The following is a 22,844-nucleotide window of genomic DNA, read 5'->3' on the forward strand; positions in this document are numbered from 1 at the left end:
GCGAGGTACTCTTACAGAATGCGCTGTCAGTTATGCAAAGCCTCGCGAGCGCCCTGCAGAACACAGCGCAGGCCCCCGTGCAAAATGTGCGACCACGTGTCAAGGTAGACGTTCCGACCTACACGGGTTACCACGACTGCAAGAGCGCCAACGAGTATCTCGACCGGTTGCTCCATTATCAGCAGGCGACGGGTCTTTCTGATGCCGAACTTCTCGAGCGCGTGGTCCCGGTGTCGCTCACGGAGCAAGCGGCTCGGTGGTTCCGACTAACCGGACATCGCGCCCGTACGGTAGAAGAGTTCCGCGAAAGCTTTCGCGGCGAATTCCTACCGGCTAATTATGAGTGGCGTTTGCGGAGGGAGTTGGAGCTGCGCACCCAGCATCCGGACGAATCCTTGCTGGAATACGTACGGGCGATGGACGAATTGTATCGTCTCGCGAACCCTCACGCCACCAACGCGGAAAAGGTCGAGCGTGTTACCCGACAGGCGCACCCGACTTTCGCGGCGCACTTCAGGGGATGCAGGTTCGCAGACCTCGAAGAGCTCGCCACCGAGGCGAAGCGCATACAAGGGGACATCCTCGCAGCGCGTTCGTATCGCCCCCCTCCGCCCGCCGCGCAGTCAATCGAGCCTCGCTGTGCATGGAACGGCGGCGCAGTGACTTCAGAAGCGTTTAGGGGTAACGCATCAGCATCGTACGCTGATGAGCACGTGTCACGCGGTTGGGAGCTGTCAAACCGCGCTTTAGACCCCTACGCTTACGCGCTCCGTACGGCACACGCCGCCCCTGCGCGTGACATTCCAAGGCAGGAGCACGTGGTTGACGCGAGGCCTAACGAGCGGCGCAATCCAGAGCGAGGACCACCTGATCGAGGCGAGTTACGAGCGAACCGGCGTGGTGTCCGCGGTCCTTGCTATCGGTGCGGCGCGCCAGGGCACATCGCTCGCGAATGCGACCGCACGCCGGGTCAGGAGCAAACGCGCGGTTCGGGAAACGGACGGCGCCGCCGGTGATTCACATGGGACCCCGCGCGGCGATTAGTAATCCTACCGATGCGTTCGGATCACTTGCACCGTCGGTCTGTCGCGCAGGTGATGCCGTAGACTCGCCCGCGCCGCTAATCGAGTTAACGATAGCTCGGAAAAAGTTCGTAGCACTTTTGGATACTGGGGCAAGCGCTTCTTTATTCGGTGACGATGTGTTGCACCATCTCCGCGAGAACAACATCCGCTTGAGGCAAAGCAACACCATCTTCCGTCTAGCTACGGGCACAGCACAATCGAGCGGCGCGGCTAGGCTAGTGATCCGCTGGGACAGACGCGTGAGGCGACAACGTTTCGTGCATCTTCCAGGGCTGTCAATGTCTCTAATCCTGGGTCGAGACTTCCTCGCTAAGTCGGGTATTGTCATTGACATTGCAAACGGTGGTTACCGAGAGCGCGACGGAGACGCGCTGAAGCTTTTCTCGAAGGCCTCCGCATTGACAAAAGCATGCCAATCGCAGGGAGAGGCGCGAGTACGCGAGGAGGAAAGCGCGCCGAGAAAGCGAGTAAACGCCCCGCCGGAGCAATGTGCTGCGCTGCAGGAAAGGGCAGTGCACCCGCTTTTGGTACAGGCACAGAGCCTACTAGAGGGGGAACGAGCGCAGCTGTCGTCGCTGTTGTACGAATATGACGCGATGTTTACTGACTGTCCCGGCCGCACTACGCTGGTTAAGCATAGAATTGACACGGGTGATGCACGCCCTTGGAAATGCAATCCCCGACCAATCAGCTTAGCTAAGCGGAAAGCACTAGACGCCGCCTTGGACGAACTCATCGAAACAGGCGTAGTTGAGAGGTCAAACAGCCCATGGGGTTTCCCGGTAGTTCTAGTTCCAAAGAAAGATGATACGTATCGCCTTTGTGTAGACTACCGCAGGCTGAATGAAATTACGAAGAAGGACGCGTATCCTCTTCCCTCCATTTCATCGTTAGTATCCAATCTAGGCGGGGCGAAGTACTTCACAACGCTCGATGCTAGCCGCGGATATTTTCAGGTTGAGATGGACGAGCGGGATAAAGAGAAGTCAGCTTTCACGTGCCACAGAGGACTTTTCCAATTCAGGAGAATGTCGTTTGGCTTGGTGGGCGCTCCCGCTACGTATCAGAGGCTAATGGACCGTGTTTTGGGAGATGCAAAGTGGCAGCACGCACTCGCATATCTAGACGACATAGTGGTTTACTCGAAAACGTTCGAAGAGCACGTGCGCCACTTGAGAGACGTTCTAGAACGGCTGAGGTCTGCGGGCATCACTTTGAACCCAAACAAAGCTCAGATAGCGGCGACCCGAATAACATTATTGGGATTTACGCTTGACGAGGGTCGCATTTTGCCGGATAAGGGTAAGCTTGAAGCGATAGTGAGCTATCCATCGCCGAACAATGTCGGTGAGCTGAGGCGCTTTTTGGGGATGGTGAATTTTTATCGCCAATTCATTCCAGATTGCGCGGCAGTGCAGGCGCCTTTAACGAAGCTCTTGAGGAATGGTGAGCGTTGGGCTTGGAGCCAAGAGCAAGAGGCCGCACTGCGTCGCCTCACGAAGTTGCTGGCCAACACGGCTCAGCTGCAGCTACCCGATTTGAACAGGGAGTTTGTTATTCACACCGATGCAAGCGACCTGGGCTTAGGAGCAATTTTGCTTCAGGAGCATGGAGGTTCCCTCCGACCGATTGCGTTCGCGAGCCGTACGTTGACACCGGCGGAGAGGAACTACTCAGTAACCGAGAAAGAGTGTCTGGCGATAGTTTTTGCTCTCCGTAAGTTTGACTTTTACATAGACGGAGTTGCGTTTGTGATTGAAACGGACCACATGGCGCTCACGTGGTTGAGGCGTTTGAACGAACCAAGTGGCCGATTGGCGCGTTGGGCATTGTTGCTGCAGCGTTATGACTTCACCGTCCGCTACCGCAAGGGTAAGAACAATGCCGCGGCCGACGCACTATCGCGTGCTCCAGTTCGACACGAGGCAAGTCACGCGACTAATTCGGAACGAACTGAGAGCGAGACACTCGCGCTAACGCAAACAGCGGAGCAAACGTTAGTTCGAGCTAAGAGCGTGAACCACGTAGAGGCTGTCGTTAGCGCAGGGATTGTTTTCAGCAGAAGGGAGCTGTTAGAAGCTCAGCAGAAAGATCCATTTTGTCGAAAGGTGTTCGACGGGCTCCGGGAGCCGGGTGGTAGTGAGGCCACCGCGCACAAGGGGGCAGCTGGTATTGCTGTCGGTGCGGAGCGCTCGGCAACAGCTGGTAGTGCTGTGAGCGCGCTGGATTCATATCTGCTAGATTCTGACGGCGTCCTGCTGAGGTACATTCCATCCGACGATGACACAAGTGAGTCATTTAAAGTCGTGATACCGCGCGCGTTGAGAGGAGCGCTTCTTCGCTACTTTCATGACTCGTGCATTGGTGGGCATGCGAGCGGCCCTAAGACTTACGCTAAGTTGTGTCGCCTCGCTACCTGGCCAGGTATGAAGCGGGATGTGATTCGCTACGCCCGTTCATGTCGTGTGTGCCAAAGCGTCAAGCCGCGAGGAGGACGTCCGCCCGGCCTCATGCAACCGATTAACAGTCAGACTCCCTGGCAAATCGCAGCGTGTGACGTAATGGGCCCGTACCCCTCAACTCCTAGCAGAAATAAGTTCTTGCTGGTGATCACGGATCACTTCACTAAATGGGTAGAACTTTTTCCCCTTAGGAAGCTGACGGCTCGAGTGATTTTAGAGAAGTTGATGGAGGTTTTTACCAGGTTCGGGTTCCCCGAGCAGTTGATTACAGACAACGCGTCTTATTTCACTGCGAAGGTGTTTGTTGACACGTGCGCCGCGTTGGGCATTAAGCACAAGAAAACAACCACCTACCATGCTCAGTCGAACCCCACGGAGCGAGTCAATCGCAACATCAAGCACATGCTTGTCGCGTTCTCTGAAAGACATAAGGACTGGGATACCTATCTTCCAGAGATCGGTTTTGCATTACGATCGACCGTAAACCGATCGACTGGGTATGCGCCTTCTTCTCTGAACTTGGGGAGAGAACTGCCGAATCCGATGGAGACCGTACTCGCGGACCGCAGTGGAGTGCCAGTGGCGACATCAGCACGCGCTGAATACGCAACGCAGCTGCGCGAGAAGCTAGCGGAAGCTTTACATAAAGCTCGACATAATCTCAGCACTGCTAGGGCACAGCAGAAGGCGCAGTATGACCGCACGCGTAGGAACGTACACTACGAAGTGGGCGATCTGGTGATGCGGCGCCATCATGTTCTCAGTAATGCTAGCAAACAGTTTGCTGCCTCGCTGGCACCGAAATGGTCCGGGCCGTACCGAGTGCGAGAGAAAGTTTCTTCGCTCGTTTATCGACTCGCGAACATGAAAGGCAAACCGAGCGGCGGACCGGTGCATGTATGTGACTTGAAACGCTACATAGCACGGGAGGCGCATGAGGACTACGGTCAGTCCCCCTCCAAGCCGCGCGCGGCGGGTGAGATGGTTCGACACCGGGTCAGGAGCCCAGAACCGCGCTACTTCCTGCGTAACAGTCGGAGGCAACTATGCACGGTAGGCCGCGTTTGATATGTTCGACGCGGGGTGCAAGGGTTAGCGCGCAACACATGTGCGATTGTTAACCTGTCGTTCTTTATCTGTATCACTCTCACCGAACAGATGGAGCGCCATTGGGAACAGCACCGCCGGAACAGCAAGGAGAGGAGACCACCTCCTTACGGCCAGCCCCCACCCCCACCAACGTCCACATGGCAGCCCTACCCCACTGCGGCCCGGCCGCGAACGCCGAGGCAGAGCCACTCGAGCCGCCGCCACCGAGGGGGTCCGCGCGCGCTGCCGCCTGGTCACCAACTCTCGGCTTCGCCGTCACCATCACGACCCGCCGGTTCACAGGGAACGAGACCAGGGTCCCAACGCGGCGAGCCGACCGCATCGCCTCACGGCCGCAACCACCGAGACGTGGCAACCTGGACCAGCCAGGATGGAGGCGACCCTCCGGTGTCTTACGTCTCCTCGAGGCCCTGGCGCCGGCAGGAAAGGGCCCGAGTTGGGGTCGCCCCAGCGCACCTGTATCGCCCTTTTCAGGGGCGCACGGTAGAGGACGCGGACCGGAGGGCTAACGGGGCTTGCCTTCCAGTGCCCGCAGGGACGCGGTTCTGCGAGTGCGGCACCGTGGTGATCCATAACTCCCACGAATTGGGGAAATTACACCGGCACCGCACCCAGGCTACCCAACCATCCAGCCGCGAATCATCCCAGGAGCGCTCCGGCGCCGCGGTTCGGGCCATGCTGGCGCGGGCGGCCCAGGAGGCGGACTTCGCGCAGTGGCTGCTGAGAGTTGCCTCAGGCCACGCGTCCAGCGAGAGTCCGCCTGCGCCGCTATCAATAACGGCTACCGTAGAGCGGGGGGCGGCGGGGCCGGGAGAGACATTGGTGGCGGCTGCATTGACACCGGAGGTGGCGTCAATGACCTTGGAGGCGGGTGAGAGAGCGGTGGGGGCTCCGGCGGTGCCCGCGGCAGACACCGAACGGTCCGAGGGCATGGACGTAGACCAGGCCCTTCTGGCCTATCTAGAGGACGAATAAAACGAATTATTCCCTCTTTGCAGTCTCTGTCGTTCGGGGGCCTTCTTAAGGGGGGAGGAGATGTGGGGAGCAGGTGCGCCCAGCCTCCCTTTCCCTCTTAGGGCAGCGCACGCGCCTGGTTGCGGGGACCCCTTCCCCCACGGCCGGCGCGTGCGATTCCCCCCCCTTTCCCGGCGCCAGGAACAGGTTCCCCTCTCCCTCAGCGAGGAAAGGTACCATTCTCGTCAGGGAAAGGGAAATCGGGTCGGGGAACAAAACGAGCGGGCAAACGGGCGCTCGCTCTCTGACACCAGCGACCATCCCAGGAGGACGAACCCGCAACCCCTCCTGCGAGCCGAGGACGTCCACGACCGAGGTTGTACGAAGCCTGTGATTGCAGCCGTCCATAACGCTTGCATCGGGGGAGGGGTCGACATGATCACAGCCTGTGACATCCGCTCTGACACCAGCGACCATCCCAGGAGGACGAACCCGCAACCCCTCCTGCGAGCCGAGGACGTCCACGACCGAGGTGTAAGCGTCAACACCTTTGTTATCTGTAGTATCTCCCCGCGACAGTGACGCGCGATTGCTAACGCTTAGCAATAAAGTGTTTGTTGTTGATCTGGCCAGTTGCCTTATTCGCCCGAACCCGTAGTAGTAGCTGCAATGAGGCAAGCTACGGTTGGGGGACGTTAACCGTGCACGGAACGACTGTGTGCGGCTGAAACATTAGCTATAGGCTTCTGCGTCAGCCGTACATAGGACGGTCCCTCAACAAGCTACCTTGAATCGTCCCTCGAGTGAAGTTTATGCACCAACATCGCGTCCATGGCGGAGCCCGTCTCGCTTTGACGGCATTTATCAGTCAATTTGGCTGCCACCGCCGCGTTCTTTCAACAGTGACGGTGCACGTTCACTACGGAGCTGCCTTGTTAACGCTTCGACAACGGCTACTGTGGTGCCGGGACAGGTGGGCGTGGTGTCAAGCGGAGGGAGCGCTGACCAGTGCTGTGATGTGTTGTGTTTCGTGCATGAGCCAGAGGATTACCTGCCTTTGGGCGTGCCTATACTCGTTGTGCGAGTGCTCCAAGACTCACTGCGGATGCCAGTGCTTTCAAGTGTTTCGATGAAGCTTGCAAACCACACCATTTCAAGCGTGGCGCGAAAGTTTGACAAACAAGCTGAGAAGAAACGTAATAGCAAACTTTCGATGCGCTGCATTCACCATACTCCTGAGCGGCTTCCTCTCCGGTAAATCTTTGCTACCCTAGCCAAAATATACGGCGAAGCACACTTTCGTTAGATGATCGTTTGTATCTTCGAGAAGGTAAGTAGTCCTTTTTCTTTCTTTTGTTCATTTTCCCACCTGTATAGGTTAGATCACTATTAGAGACAGTTTAAGAAAAACAAAGCACAATGCAATTGGGACCAATGAGTGTCCTGTTGTTGCTACTACGCGTGAACCATAGCATCGATGTGCAGTGTCAATGCAGCTCACAATTAACAACCACACCCAGCTTTAGGAAAGAAGCCGAGACTCGTGCTCTGTGAAACATGCACACGCACGCAAGAATGCATGGAGTGTCGTATAAAAACGCAAGCATATGAAATAGAAATACAGCAGATACATTATAAGATTGTTTTTTTATGGTTGAGCCCCCCCCCCCCCCCCCCCTCACCCCAAAGAGGTATTGCTGGCTACGCCATTGATTTGTGCAATTAGGTTATCGAATCACATAACCATATGCCTGGTGAGCTGCCCAAGTGCCTGAGCCAAACATGTGTCAAAATAGGCAAAGCTCAATAACTCAACCATGTCGGTTCTTTAACGCAAAAAATATAATGAATGAGTGCATCCCGAGAAATAAAAAAAAATGCTGTTTTGGTGTTCTAGCTATTATGTTTTTCTAATATTATGTCTTGCCTCTTTTGCGCAGGGGCCAGGCTGCCGACGGAAGAACACACAGGAAAGGTTTCCTAAAACGTGCCGTATTCGCAATCTATTGCAGAGTTTGCACGACTGTATACAAGAGGACAAAATCTGCAGCGAATGCGTGCAGCTGCACTGCATAAGACACGCTATGGTGTCTACTACCTCGATCTTGTTTATGATGTCTTACAATCTCGAAATTTATTTCGACAGTGTGTCAGCTGCATATGCTTGATTAAAGCACACTTTGCAGTTGCATGCTTGTGTTTGCCACATGGCTCTTCATCAGCCAGATGTAATACAGGTTTATTTTGCCATTCGCAATTTCTACGTTGTTCATTTTTGAATACATAATTATCGTCATGTTGGTCTTTTCAGGATGAGAGAGAATCACAAAAACCTCTTCTTCGATTCTACAGGAGAGCAGTTCTACAAAAATCAAGCTTGTTTTATATACACCAGCACCACTCCCCTTCCATGAAACTGAGATGGCATGGTTCCAGCATGTAGACATGCTAATGTTGCAACAATAGCGGATATTTTATTTACAGAGGTTTGATCAGATATGCGCAATGTCTCCAATACTCTTGAGCATTCTTTAGCACTTTGTTGCACTGGTCTTCGTTAAATTAGCAGAGTAAAACACTCTGCTTCATGACGACACTTTCTTCAAGGTTTAGTGAACAACCATGGTCGTTTTTAAGACAGAACAGCGCCAAAAAACAAGCGCCATCAATTTTATCATTTCCAAAAAAATAAAACATCTCCTATAAATTATTTACTGCCGAGGCTTTAGAATAATGCACAGAAAACACGACCATTTTCAAGAGGTATTCCCGGCAATAACATTCTACAAACGAAAGCCAAAACATAAGTGCAAAGGTCATTCCTGCATTAACGAATGTGCTTCTGAGCTTGCAGGTAAAGAAGACAGGACAAAAATTTTAAGACGGGGCCGTTGTGTGAACTTGGAGACGGAAGCTACAGAGATTTAAAGGTTACGTCTATTCGAATCTGTCATATTAGAGCATCCACAAACGCAGGGCGAAAAGAAGATGGAAAAAATAACTGCTTACGCAGGCATCCTTGGAAGATTAAAATGTTAAAATTGAAACACAAAAACACAAACAGGCATTGTTAACCGTCTATATATGCTGCTAATTAAAGAAAACAACAACTTTAAAATGATGTTTTTGCCATTAGTTGAAGACTTAAAGGCACACTTTGTCTTAATTTGCATAGCAGTCTAATTCAAACGCTCAACCACGAGTGTACCATGCCTGCTTTTTAACGCTACCCTGCGTCTCTCATAATCAAATGGTGGTTAAGGGACGTTAAATCCCACATATCAATCAAATCAAGGCTACCCTGGTATAACCTTGAATAGAAGTTGTGAGCATTGTCTTCCAAAATTTCTATTACATGCAGAGGAACAACTACGAAAGTGCCACGTTGAAATTCGCAGTAAATGAGAAAAGTGAACATAGCACAATCCCCTGAAATCAGGAACTGTTCACGTACTCCTGCAGCGAAAACAAATTCACGTACAAGTAATCTGTGTCGGAGGTGAATTCTAAAAGCAGACCAATGTAATGTGATATAAAGTAGAAATTACTCACTCCACCGTGTTATACTTTCAGTGGCTACACTAGTGATCAGAAGGCTCTCAGAAAAGCGAAAGTAAACAAAGCAACAAACCATATGTTCTGCTTCCTGCCATCGCTCACGTAGTTCGTTAGTCACCCCGGTGAAAGCGGGTTCGCAAACACCCACTCAGACACTACCATAAATATAAACTACAATTAATAGACGCACACGAGACGAAATAAACTAAGCACGTAGAAACCTTCAGCAGCAGACGAAACGCCATCAGCTGTTCGTTCAGCTGCCTGGCCGCAACTGTTGCCAGACTAAAAGCGGGGGTTTCGCTAACTCTACCGGCTCAAGGCTTAGGGAAACCATGCTACCACTCTAAATGCATGTATTTTGCTGTAATGTCAATTTATAAAAAAAGAATGAGTAAGAAAAGCGTTCATTTATTATGCAGAGATAGGCATATCTTAACCACAATTGCGAATACTCTCGTTATCAGGCGCTTTTCTCAGCCTATGCAGTTTACTCAAGTGGAGGGAGCATTTCCGAGGCCTCCCTTGGTGAAGAAAGTGTGGAGGAGCATTCATGAAATGCAGTGGCTCCTTGAGTGGAGCAGCACGCTTCGCCTTGACTTCGTCAAGCCGAGGGGAGCCCTTGAGTGAAGGAGCGTTTGTGAATACGGGCCTAAGTTTCTTATAATCACTTCCTTGTAACAAGAAATGTCTTGCCCTTCACAACAAGTCACTGCAGTTGGGGTCTAAAAGTAAGGCTTCTGTCAGAAAAAAGTCTTTTTGTAGTGTTTGCTGAAGCAGTATACTTAAAGGAGCCCTGCTACACTTTTTCAGGCAATCACCAAATTGCTTCATTAAAAAAAGCTTGATGCTGTACGAGTCAACTGCCGCAAAAATGTTTAGAATCCATCAAGTACGTGCAGAGTTACAGGGATTTGCCGCAAGCTTTAAAAGCTTTCTCCTTTCGTACCAGCGAGCATGCTTAAAGCTACACAGGGAGAGTGATGACAAGGGCAAGAAGACACATCCTTTCGTCATCCTGAGTCATGACTTTCTATTTTTTCTTTGAACGCACGGCTTATTTTCAGTGTGATTGCTTGCCCACAGGCACATGGCGAAATCTTGTGGTCGCCACGACGACTATTGCGGTCGCATTGCTGAAGTTGGCATACGGCCACAGGCTTGGGTATACGACAGAGTGACTTGGGTATATGGCATCACTTGTAGAGAGAAGTGGGAGTGATTTATAATTGATTTGGATAATAAATTGTAAATTCCAGGCAGCATGCTATGACACACTCTTTGGCTTGTGTGTACCGAGGAGTCTCGACTACTGAACAGCAGCATTTTCTGGCTGTGCTGAAAAAGTGTTGCAGGACCCCTTTAATGAAAAGTTTGCCAACATAAAAATGTCAACATGCCACAATCTGCCACTACCACAAGGCTTATTTTCCTTTTCTTTAAAAATAGCTGCATATGAATGAAAGTCAAATAAAGAATCACCACAGTGGTCGCATACGAGCTCTTAAATCACGGGCACCTCACACAATCATGAAGCCCGGCGGGTACCATCTGAAGGCCTGACCTGTGAATAGCCCCCTTATGCTCGTGCATGTGGGCCACCAGAGTTCCGCGTGGTCTCCACTTTGGGGGCAGGGGCCGATCTTCCCGCGCCGGGTCGTCGATGGCCTCTCTCACCGTCTGTTCCCGGGCAAACTCCGTCCGCTTCTTGTTCAGAAGAAGCTGCAACTCCGCTTGGCAAGACAGGCAGTGAACTGTGGCTACAAACAAATTAAGCCTCCCTAAACATACAGTGCAGCAATGGCACTTCTAGCTTAAGACGTGCTTCATGCGAAGGCAGTGAATGGAAAGAAATGAAGAAACTAGGCAAGTTGCAGCAGTATTGCATTCGGTATTCGTTCCCCTATGTTGTACTTATTCCTTATCGCCCGTACCAGTAGTAAGCAACTTGCAATGGCAGTATTGAGGGTGTTGTGTCGTGCTAAGCAGTGATTCAAAAAAGTAGGAGGAAAAAGCCAGTTTTCGTGAAAACATATCCATCTTAGAAAAAAAAATTGTGAACGGGTTGAGATTGAAAAAAGGGCCGAAGGTAACTGTGATCATCTATCTGCCTTTTTCGTGTGTCACCATAATGAACATCATTAAAATTTTTAGTGAACTAAGTGTACTACCTCATGACAAAGTGAAATTATAGAAAAGATACGTATAGTCGGCCATAATGCAATAGTTGACAAGAGGAAACAAAAAGTTTTGATGAAACTGAGGAAAAGCAAGTTTCACAAGCTAGTAGTTTTATTTGAAAAAAAAAATATATATAATATATTAACAAAAAAGTAAGCATGACAGTTCAAAATGCATTGGTTGGCATGCACAAATTCAAAAGGCAATAAAAACAGTCAACGCATGCATGAAATGCCAATGGTTCCTATAGTGCTGCTTTGAAACAGCAAATAAAACCTGACGCTCACCAGTGTCTATGGTGATGCCGGTGAAGATTTTCTGTGGCTGCTTTGGAGAAGTGTTTTCAGACGGGGCTGCAGACTCGGCCGACTCAGCCCCCGAAACGTGAAGCTCCATATTTGGGTCACCATCGCCGGCCGGTGAATGCTGCAGTGGTGGTTGCTGTGACTGTTTCAGGGGAGACTGCTCCCGCAGTTCAATCTTGCCAAACATCCGTTGCCAGTCTTCGTTCTGGAATTTACAAAGAAGTCTCAGTGCTCCTAATTTGTGGAGTTCTTGAAGGACACTAATGAGTATAGTGACTCTCTGATGCAATCAATCCACGTCTAACCACACAAGAGACATTCTACAAGCCCTGGCTAATGTATTTGTTATCTACTTCCTTATTTTCGTGTTCATAAAAGTACAGAATTGTGCACATTAAAATGCATATCTTGTTGCCAGGCAGCAGTAAAGAAAGGTAACTATGATGATGCAAATCATTTCAAGACAGCTGAATTGCTTCCCCAGCAGTGACAATTCAAAATGATATGAGGCGACTAAAGCTGTCTGACATTGCAGCATGTATTCTGGCCTTACAAGTCATATGGTGCAATGTAATATACTATAAAAATATAGATAAGTAAATCACATGTGTCAATGTTTTCATGTGCACTTTCTTAAAAAAAGTTAATAACTCATAGCTACTACAATATTTCCGATATGAGTGGCAGACTGAAGAAACTACAGATACAAGAACACAAAAGAAAGGTTGCGAGCTCGTGAAAGTGCTTTTCCTTTTTGCATCCTTTCATGTTGTCACACTAGTCTTTATGCATGCCGCAGCTTAAATTGTCAACCACTCAGCTTTTTTTTTTTTCATTTTCATTAAACTTTCTTGATTTTCTAGCTATATCTCAGTTATGCCAGACCAACAAGACCTACGGCTGAAGTTCTTCGTCCGAAGCGTTAAATTTCAAATCTACATTGGATGACAGAGGGCCGATGTTCTTCCAGAGTAAAATAATTTTCTTGGCTATTCCATCACTTTCACTGCATGGAAGGGAGTTCAACAAAACGGATGCTCCCGCCAAGTCGAGAAGCGGGTGCAAGCTTAACACACAGGTGAATGTTTGGCTTAGACGCCAGGGACGTTTGCTCACCATGGTGACTTGGGGAGATTCAATGGGTGGTCCCTTCTTTCTGTAAGATCTGACAAGGCAAAAGCAACAATTTAGTAAAAGGTAGCATACCAAGTTAGAAAGCACATGAAACAAGCAAGTTCCTAAATATGCCAGACAACACATTCTTTTCTACCACGTGCAGTGTACCAGTTCTTCAATCTAATGGCTTTCCTTCTTTCATTCCTCACAATGGCTCTCACTCTGTCCCTTATAAAAAGTCTTCCTCTCTCTCTCTCTCTCTTTCGCTGTTGCCGACACCCTGGCTTACCTGCTGTGCAGGAGAGCCTGCGAAGGCTCATCGCCAATTTTGAGTGTGAGCAGGTCTGTGCTATGGCATCTGTTTGACATGTAGAGTTTCTCCAGGTCGATCTCACCACCTCGAAGCTTTGCGTCCACATTTTCAGACTCTGAAGCACTGCACAACGACAATCCTTCTATCAGCACACTTTCGGCCACACGTCCAAACTATGATATTGTGGCTGAAAAGCCACACAAAAACCAGAACAAGCAGTAAAAAAAAATAACGGTTTCAACATTCGTAGCAAGGACAACAGTAATTTGCTGACTCTGCATCAGTTGCCCGAACCAACAAAGAGATCATCTACATCCGTGAGAGAGTGATTAGAAATTGTCTCTTCCTTTCCCGCTTTTTAAGGATGCGTGCATTGTTTACGATTGGTTTCTAGCACCCTTCTTTCTTTTTCTTCTTCGGCATGCATACTATGGGTGCAGTATGAACACACATGTTGGCAGTAGAAAGCCAACCCGTACCCTCTCATTCTCGTCACATACTGTTGTGCAGTTTGTTCCTCGTGTAAAGCCATACCAGCAAGTCGAGCTCTAAAATTCTTGCACGACTGCAGTTGTAAATGCACAGCAGTAGTATATGAAATAGGTGTAACAAAAACTTGTTCTATCTGCTGCATGGGCAAGAATCACTCCTAAATATGTACATTATGCACGCAATTTTCAACTATATGAAGGCATGCCTAAGTTAAGGCATGATTGCAACAGCTCAGCGTAGGATTACTTAGCTTTTAGTTGCAGGGGTCTGCGTTCAGCCACCAGTTACTGCAGGATTCACGAACTGTCTACGTATTTCCCCATTATGCATAACGACAACTGCTGCTTGGCCTCCCAGTAAATGTAGCGCAACAATGGAGGTGCTCTAAAGATCTATAGACTAACAATAACTTCTGATATGCAAAACCCTTTGAGGAACAGAAGCGTTACATATTAAGATCAGTTAACCCATCTATAAGCACACCCAATGATGTCACAGAGCAGTTTCTTAACTTTATATACCAAGCTTACCTTGACATTGAAAGTGTTGCACTTTTTAAAATCTTGCACGAGTTTTCCATCTATTTTGCTATAAAAATTACAATTGCAAGAAAGCACCTTGAGTAAAAGAGAAAAAAATGTTCTTAAATGCAGAGAGAGATTTCTTCTCTCTGCTACTCCTTTCGTAATGTGGCAATTTTGGCCACCAAATGATAAAGCTGTGTGGTAAAGCTAACTTGTCCAGGTTTGCAACACAATTGTAGTGAATAAGAAAGACGTTGATACCATCGGGTCAGCTATCTCTCAACACAAGAAAAAGGCACGAGATCGGCGATCAAGCACCGTCATGTGGGTCCGCCTGCGTTCCTTTAGAGCTACCACCCGCTTGCTCAGTCCTTCAATAAACCCCCTTTACCTTTGGTGGATCGTGCTGGGTAACTACATCACCTACACCCTGGAACTCTGATCCCGCACCCTGCCGTCGACCATGCAAGTTGACGCTGCCCAACAGACAGCACCTCTCGCGGCCGCTACTTGCCCCGGCCCGGTTCACCAGCGAGACCCCCCCGATCTTTTCAGGCGCCGAAGACCAGGACGTCGAGGACTGGCTGTCGTCCTATGAAAAAGTCAGTGGACCAAACAGGTGGATGACGCTGCTAAGTTGAGCACCGTCAACTTTTACTTGGCTAATGTGGCGAAACTGTGGTACACAAACCACGAATCCGAGTTCGAAAACTGGGCCACTTTCAAGCAGGCAATATCCTCGGTTTTCGGTCGCCCTGCCGTGCGGAAGTTGCGCGCCGAACAACGCCTGCGCTCACGGGCACAAGAACCTGGCGAAACGTTTACCGCCTATATCAAAGACATACTCGATCTCTGCAGGCGCGTCGATACCGCAATGAGCGAAAGTGGCAAGATCCAGCACATTATGAAAGGTGTTGATGACGCGTATTTCAAATGCTCCTTGCGAAGTGTCCTGGCACGGTGTCTGAAGTGGTAACTCAATGCCAGAACTACGACGAATTGCGACGGCAACGAGCTCTCACCCGTCGTCCATTTTAGCCTAACCAACCACTCGCTGCACTGGACGACGTACCTGACCACTCCCGCCTTCTAGCACAAATGAAAGACTTTGTGCGTGAGGAGGTCGCATGTCAGCTTTCCCTCCTGCCGTTTTGTCAGCACCAAGAGCTCCCGCAGCAGCAGCAAGAGCAACCACCGACACCGTTAGCTCCCATGCTCCGACATGCACTTCAGAACCACATTGCCGAGGCAATGCCAGTGCCCTTTCAGCAGCAAGTTGTCGCCGCGCCTTTTACTTATGCTGACGCAGTAAAGAGGCAGCAGCCACACCAGCCCTCGCCGTTCAATGGACTGCCGCATGTCACCGCTCCTACTCAGTCTTCCGTCGCATGGGCTCCTCCCCTCGCTACCACAGCCTCGACTCAGCCGTATGCCGCGTGGGCGGCGCGCCTCACTGCAAATGCCTGGCGAACGCGTGATAACCGGCCGATCTGTTTTGCATGCGGTGGCCCTGGCCATATCTCCCGATACTGCCGTCGTCGCGTGCCCGCCTACACACACGTCCGACCACACACGAAGCAACTACATGGACCGACCCCCTTTTGGACCTATAGCCGCCTGCACTGCCCAACTCACAATTGCGGAGGACCACTACATTGTTGAGTTTATCGTCCTTTCCTCGTGCTCTCATGACATCATACTTAACAGGGATTTCCTATCGCGTAATAGTGCTGTTATAGATTGTGCCCGTTCCGAACTTGAACTGCTTCCGTTGTTCGACCAGCCCTACGACCACACTAATCAAGCCGCGCACAAGCTAGTTGTCAAAGAGGACACTGACATTCCACCGACAACAGCTGTTTCGCTCTCTGTGGTCTCCGACGGCATGCGTGATGAAGTAGCATTTTTTGAGCCATCAAGCCTCTTTCTAAGTCGGAAACCACTTCTGCTCCCTTATTCAGCCCTCTCAATTTCTAATGGAGCCAGTGCTCTCTGCCTTACCAATCCCTTTCCGCATACCATCAAACTGTTTAAAGGCGAGTCTCTTGGATGCGTACAGCCCATTGATAACGGACAAATTTTTACCGTGCCACAAGAATCATCCCAAAGTGACCTCGCCGCCGTCAGTGCTCTTAACCACTCTGATCTACAGGCTTCGAAAGTGTTCGATTCGGCGATCGCAGACGGACTGTCACCATCTGAACGATCTGAACTCCTCCAACTGCTGTACCAGTACCGCGAATCTTTCGATGTTGTTCAACCTTCACTTGGCCGCACTTCTACCACTCTACATTACATCGATACCGGCTCCCATGCGCCACTACGACAGCGACCATATCGTGTTTCTGCGGTGAAACGCCAAGTTATTACCGAACAGGTGAACGATATGCTGCAACGTGGCCTCATTCAACCTTCACAAAGTCCATGGGCCTCACCTGTAGGGCTCGTTAAAAAAAAAGGATGGTTCCGTTCGCTTCTGCGTGGATTACCGGCGCCTAAATGAGATCACTCGAAAAGACGTGTATCCTTTACCCAGGATTGACGATGCCCTTGATACTTTACAAGGTGCCAAGTTTTTTTCATCATTAGATTTGCGCTCAGGATACTGGCAGGTCCCCCTTGCAGATGCCGATCGACCAAAAACAACCTTTGTGACACCGGACGGTCTATATGAGTTTAATGTCATGCCCTTCGGCCTCTGCAATGCGCCTGCCACCTTCGAGCGCATGATGGACTCGGTTCTTCGGGGTTTGAAATGGCAAATCTGTCTCTGCTATCTCGACGATATTGTCATCTTTGCGCCAGACTTTGGAACACATCTTGAGCGTTTCAAACATGTCCTCACGTGCCTGAAGAATGCTCAGCTCCAACTCAACCTAAAGAAGTGTCACTTCGCTGCTCGGAAACTTACGATTCTCGGGCACGTCGTATCAAAGGACGGTATATTTCCAGACCCGGCTAAGTTACGTGCTGTCGCCGACTTCCCCAAACCAACGACTATGAAGCAGTTACGGAGCTTCGTGGGGTTATGCTCCTACTTTCACCGGTTCGTGCGCAACTTTGCCTCTATCATTGCGCCTTTGACCGAACTTATAGGCAGCACCACTGATATTTCGTCATGGTCTTCTGAGTGTGACCAAGCCTTCTGTACCCTTCATCATCTCCTCACTTCGCCACCAATACTGCGTCACTACGATCCTACGGCAGCAACTGAGGTCCACACCGACGCCAGTGGTGTCGGCCTCGGTGCGGTTCTCGCGCAACGCAAGCCTGGATTCGCCGAGTATGTCGTCGCCTACGCCAGCAGAACTCTTACCAAGACTGAATCAAACTACAGCGTCACCGAGAAGGAATGCTTGGCGATCGTTTGGGCGCTTGTCAAGTTCCGCGCATACCTTTATGGCCGTGCTGTTGATGTAGTAACGGACCACCACGCATTATGCTGGTTATCTTCGCTTAAGGACCCATCGGGTCGTCTTGCCCGTTGGGCTCTTCGGCTTAAAGAATATGACATTCGCATTGTATATCGTTCCAACCACAAGCATACCGATGCAGACACACTGTCACGATCTCCCCTATCCCCGGACATTGCATCTGTTTCCTCGGACAAAACGTTGTCAGCTCTTGACGAGGACACCATCTCTTCTGCACAACGCAATGACCCATGGATCGCTTCACTTCTTGACGCGTTATCCGAGGCACCGACACTTCCAACCACTCGAACCCTGCGCCGCCAGGCTCCGCACTTCAGTATTCGAGATGGCCTTTTTTACCGGCGCAACTATTCAGCAGATGGTAGGAAATGGCTACTAGTCATTCACCGAACGCTGCGCTCTACCATCTGCGCGTCGTTTCATTTCGACCCGCAATGTGCTCACGCCGGTGTTTTCAAGACCAACGAGCGCCTATGAAAAAGGTATTACTGGCGCGGAATGTTTACCTTCGTCCGCCAGTTCATTCGCGGCTGCCACGAATGTCAGCGGCGGAAAAGCCCGCCACATCCTGCAACAGGTTCATTGCAGTCACTTCCATGCCCAGACCGCCCATTCGACCGTGTAGGAATTGACCTCTACGGACCACTACCATTAACAACGGCAGGCAAACGATGGGCTATCATGGCAGTGGATCATCTAACACGGTACGCTGAAACTGCTGCTCTCCCCACAGCTGCAGCACAAGACGTCGCAACGTTCATACTCAATCGTGTTGTGCTTCGTCATGGTCCTCCTCGAGAACTCCTCAGTGACCAAGGGCGTGTTTTCCTCTCCGATGTAATCCAAGCACTTCTTCAATAGTGCCATATTGTACACCGGAAGAGTACAGCCTACCACCCACAGACGAACGGCTTGACTGAGCGACTCTGGGGGACATGCTCGCTACGCATGTCGCTACTGATCAAACAAACTGGGACCTCGTTCTCCTATTTGTGGCATACGCGTATAACACCGCTACGCGAGTCACTACCGCGTTTTCCCCATTTTTTTCTCCTGTACGGTCGCCAACCATCGCACACCATCGACACTTTACTGCCATACTCGCCAGATCCCTCCGAATGCAAGCCTGTCTAGGAAGCCGCTCGTTACGCAGAAGAGTGCCGCAAGCTAGCCAGGCGGCTTACTACATCCGACCAACAGCGCCAGAAGGAGACCCGTGACGACGACCATCGTTCTGCACCAACGTTCGTTCCTGGAGCACTTGTATGGCTTCATGTACCACCCTGCGCCCCTGGTGTATCACCCAAGCTACTCTCTAATTATCATGGTCCCTTCCGCGTGGTTGAGCATACTTCACCCGTGAACTACGCCATTGAACCCCTCATGCCACCGAGCGACCGTCGTCGGTGTGGACGTGATATCGTTTACGTAAACCGTCTGAAGCCCTACTTTGACCTGCTTGTCCCCACGTGTTAGATTGCCAGGATGGCTTCAACTTTTTCGCCGGGGGTAATTGTAGTGAATAAGAAAGACGTTGATGCCATCAGGTCAGCTATCATCAACACAAGAAAAAGGCATGAGATCGGCGATCAAGCACCGTTATCTGGGTCCGCCTGCGTTCCTTTAGAGCCACCACCCGCTTGCTAGTCCTTCAATAAACCCCTTTTACACAATGAAGAAAAATGAGTGAGGCTCGGTGAACAATGCTACAATCAGAGATCAGAAATTCGTTTGATGATACAATGACTCTAGCTGAACTCGTCTTTTGTAATCAAAACATAAATTGCGACCTCTGCTACTGGCCTCCCCTTTACTTCAATGCGTGGCACAATGCCTCATCTCTTCGATTAAATTTTTATTTTGTCATCTCTTCGTCCTCGAAAGTGCCCTTCACTTCATACTCATGCAAATTCAGTATACCTGCTTGCGACCTTACGGCAATAAAATATAAAAAAGCGACAGTACCTTTTTTTATATTTGTGTATCTTAGCGAGGTGCTCCTTCATTGCCTAGAAAAGAAAAAAAAGCGCCTGTGAGAAAAAAAGAGCCTCATCCTTGAAGAGCAACCAGTCCATACCCTTGTTAATGTGGTATGGCACATAAAAAGAAAAAAAAATACTGAAGCTTCAGCATACCACAATCTTGTCTTCCATGGCCTCCGTCACACCATCTGACTGAAGTCGCCTGTAAACCTGTAAGTGTGTGCAGAGCTGTATCACAGACTGAACATAAGACGTCTACGAATGGGCGAATAGCGAATATGAGGTTCGAAGCAACTTTGAAGCAAATAGTGATTTGGCTGAATAATTTCTAATTGAATAGCTCGAAAAATATATATCGCATGCGATAAAGAAAAGCGAGCGTCTTTGTCACGACCAGAAACACAAAACAAATACTTGCACAATATTTCTAAATATTAGAACAAGGCTTGTACGAATGTAACATTTTTCGTTCAAAACAGAGTGGAACCAGCCTTGAATGAATAGCAGCAGAATTCGAATAGCGATAGGGTGCAAGTAAATTATCAGTAGTAAAAAGCATTACGTCTTGAAATTTCCTGAACTTTGCACATATAATTCTACACAACATGCCTTTAAACTTAAGGAAAAATAATAATCAAGGTCCAGGTAATATGCACACTTAACATTGAAGTGCAGCTTCACGGCGTTGCGGACGTCACTTGGATATGCGGTGTCACGACATAGTAGTCCAATGCAGCAGTGAGACCATTTTTTCAGGGAATCACACGCGGTAAAATGTACGTCAATTCATTCATTTAGAATAGTTCAAAACTTCGAGAATTTTCAATTTTTTAAAGCGAATTCAAATACTGTAATGGTTGCTTCAACATTAAAAAGGGCTTGAATATTTGACCCCACCTAAAAACTTCTCGGTCTGTTATCTTTTTTCGTCTTCTTTTTTTTCACCACATGAAAGCAGTCATTATACAACTGGATCAACTCTGTACCACATCTGATTGCTGCTCTTAAGAAAATGATTCTGTTTTAGAGGCAGTGAACCGCACAAGAATGGGACTAACCGATTTGAGCTGGTGGTCCACGTCAGATAAAGGCGGCTGGTGCTTTCCCCTGACTATAGATCGCATGACCTGTCGACGGCGCAAGTCCTCCAAGAGACTGGGCAGAGTGTCCAACTTCACCAAGTAGTCGTAAAGGCTACGGGGGAGGGGATCTTGAAGAGCATTCAACATGGCCACCTAAAAATAAAACAAAAAAAGTGCCCATACGAGCAGTTGGCAATAAGTAACAGGTTAGCACATCTCCAATGCCTAATAAGCAGCAGTGAATCTAAAGATTTCTTTCAATCTAACACTGATTGTCGGTGGGCCAGTCGGTTTGTGTCCAAGTGTAAAAACAGTGCACACAGATAGCACAACAGAACAAAGCACAGCGCTAACAACTACATTTACCTATTACCACTTGACAAGCAACTGATGGGAACAGACACGTGATTTCACAGAAACAGCAAGGCGACACGTCCCCAGCCCCACTTCCATCTCTAACACAACTGCACTTGGCACTTTGAGAAAACCGATCCCCTTCCGTATACTAAGAGTAAAAGAGGGGCAGATTATGCAATCTTGATTCCTCTTGAGAATTTCAAAGCTTCCCCAAGTGTGCGTCTCATCCCGTTATTCTTCCATCCATCCTTTCTCATTCTTTCAACGTAATATTTATGACTGAAGATTTACGCAAGCCTGCTGCACAGAGGTGTCCACTGCTGCACCGAGGCATCCAACCGAATTCATTGCCAGCTTATTATTGTGCAATTACACCATGCTATCAGAATCTCACACCACGTAGTTGTACGACAATTGCAAGTTAGCTGCTCTGCAACAAAACCCAACAAACCAGCAAGCACAACCACGCTGCCCCACTAACCTCTTTGTCCATTTCAACGACTGAACGCTTGAGGTACGGCTGAAGCATGGGCCTCAACTTGCACTGGGTGTCAGCAAGCGACAAGGTTTTCGTGACCGCACACACGAAGCCAACTGTGTTCTGCCGGATCCAGAGATTCTGAAAACAAGACCATAGCGGGACAGCTGCTGACACACGTTGAGCAAGTCCTACTGTAAGCTTCCACGCTGAGACAGATTCTACAGCAAAATTTCACAAAGAGCTTTGCTGGCAGTGCTGAATGCTGCTGAAGAGGAAGAGAAAAAAGTAATTCAAAACGTAGCGAGAGTGCAAATCACCCAGGTCACTAACTCACAGGATGATAGAGAAGAGGAATGGTCTCAGCCGTGAGCTCGTAAAGCATTTGCTTTCTGAAGAGTCCCATTTCGGCAAGTTCTGTAAGAGCCTTGAGAGCTTTGCTGATGATGAACTCCTCGGTGTCTGCAAGACCCTGAAAAATGCATATCAATTGACATTTTCCTCGTATTCCAAAGTATCACTGTTAAAACATTGCAATCTTGCACGGAAGTTGCACTTGTAGGGTATAAAACCTGCTTTTAAATTTAGCTTTACAAATGTACTGCAAATGCAAATTTCTGAAAGCAGTCAATACATGTTTCTTCACAAGGGTTGAATAGACGAAACTGCGCGCATCTATGAGAACAATATCTGCAATGTAGACAGGCCTGACTTGTCATATTGTTGCTGCCATCCGGAACCACCACTTTATAGCAGAATGCCTGTAACATAATGGCAGGCACTTGACACTGTCTGCCCTCATATAGTACTATACCAATTCATAGCTTAAAACGAAATTGAATGGCTGGGAAACATCAGAAAATGCACTGCATGGAAAGACATGCTGTCAACAAAGTGTTGGGTCTTGTCTCAACTGATTGCTCTTCTGTTTTCGTGCTAGCAGTGCAGTGCATTCAACTCATAAGTAGATTACAGATGCAATTTAGTAGTGAGATACTGTAAAAGTGAGTAGCAAACCTGTTGTAAAAGAGGTTTCAAAATGGGTGAGCACTGCCATCCAACATAAGCTGCAACCCCAACAATACTGTCGAAAAACGAAGCTCTCAAATGACGGTCCTCCTGCAAATGAAAAAAAAAAAATTAATTTCACGAGACATTAGACACATGAACACACTCGTGTGCTGTGCGAGAGCATAGTTCTGTGCACAAACAGATATCTGTGATAAAAGTAATTCTGATCAGATGCTAACTTACCTTGTCATTCAAAAATGTGATCATATGAGACAGCAGGACATCGTTTGCTGCAAGAAGAGGCGTTTCACATTTGAGATGGCACAATCACAATTAATGTGTCTTCAGGACAGAACACAAGCTCTGACTGTGTCTCACGTCTACAAAGAAACATAGAACT

At 49.1% G+C, this 22,844-nt stretch overlaps 1 protein-coding gene across 1 annotated transcript in view; it reads right to left on the reverse strand.

Moving 5' to 3' along the window:
- Vps15 (vacuolar protein sorting 15) overlaps positions 1-22,844 on the reverse strand; it is a 49,943-nt gene that overhangs the window by 16,241 nt on the left and 10,858 nt on the right. Inside the window, exons 16-26 of the mRNA XM_075889289.1 lie at positions 22,688-22,734; positions 22,451-22,552; positions 21,771-21,905; positions 21,437-21,574; positions 20,575-20,751; positions 19,670-19,726; positions 19,500-19,543; positions 13,061-13,207; positions 12,772-12,820; positions 11,638-11,860; positions 10,734-10,929 (exon numbers count right to left, since the gene is read on the reverse strand). Of these exons, the coding sequence (XP_075745404.1) occupies positions 10,734-10,929; positions 11,638-11,860; positions 12,772-12,820; positions 13,061-13,207; positions 19,500-19,543; positions 19,670-19,726; positions 20,575-20,751; positions 21,437-21,574; positions 21,771-21,905; positions 22,451-22,552; positions 22,688-22,734 (1,315 nt within the window). The remainder of the gene's footprint in view (positions 1-10,733; positions 10,930-11,637; positions 11,861-12,771; positions 12,821-13,060; positions 13,208-19,499; positions 19,544-19,669; positions 19,727-20,574; positions 20,752-21,436; positions 21,575-21,770; positions 21,906-22,450; positions 22,553-22,687; positions 22,735-22,844) is intronic.

The sequence above is a fragment of the Rhipicephalus microplus genome, chromosome 3 (genome assembly GCF_043290135.1).
Source record: "Rhipicephalus microplus isolate Deutch F79 chromosome 3, USDA_Rmic, whole genome shotgun sequence".
Taxonomy (NCBI): Eukaryota; Metazoa; Arthropoda; class Arachnida; order Ixodida; family Ixodidae; genus Rhipicephalus; species Rhipicephalus microplus.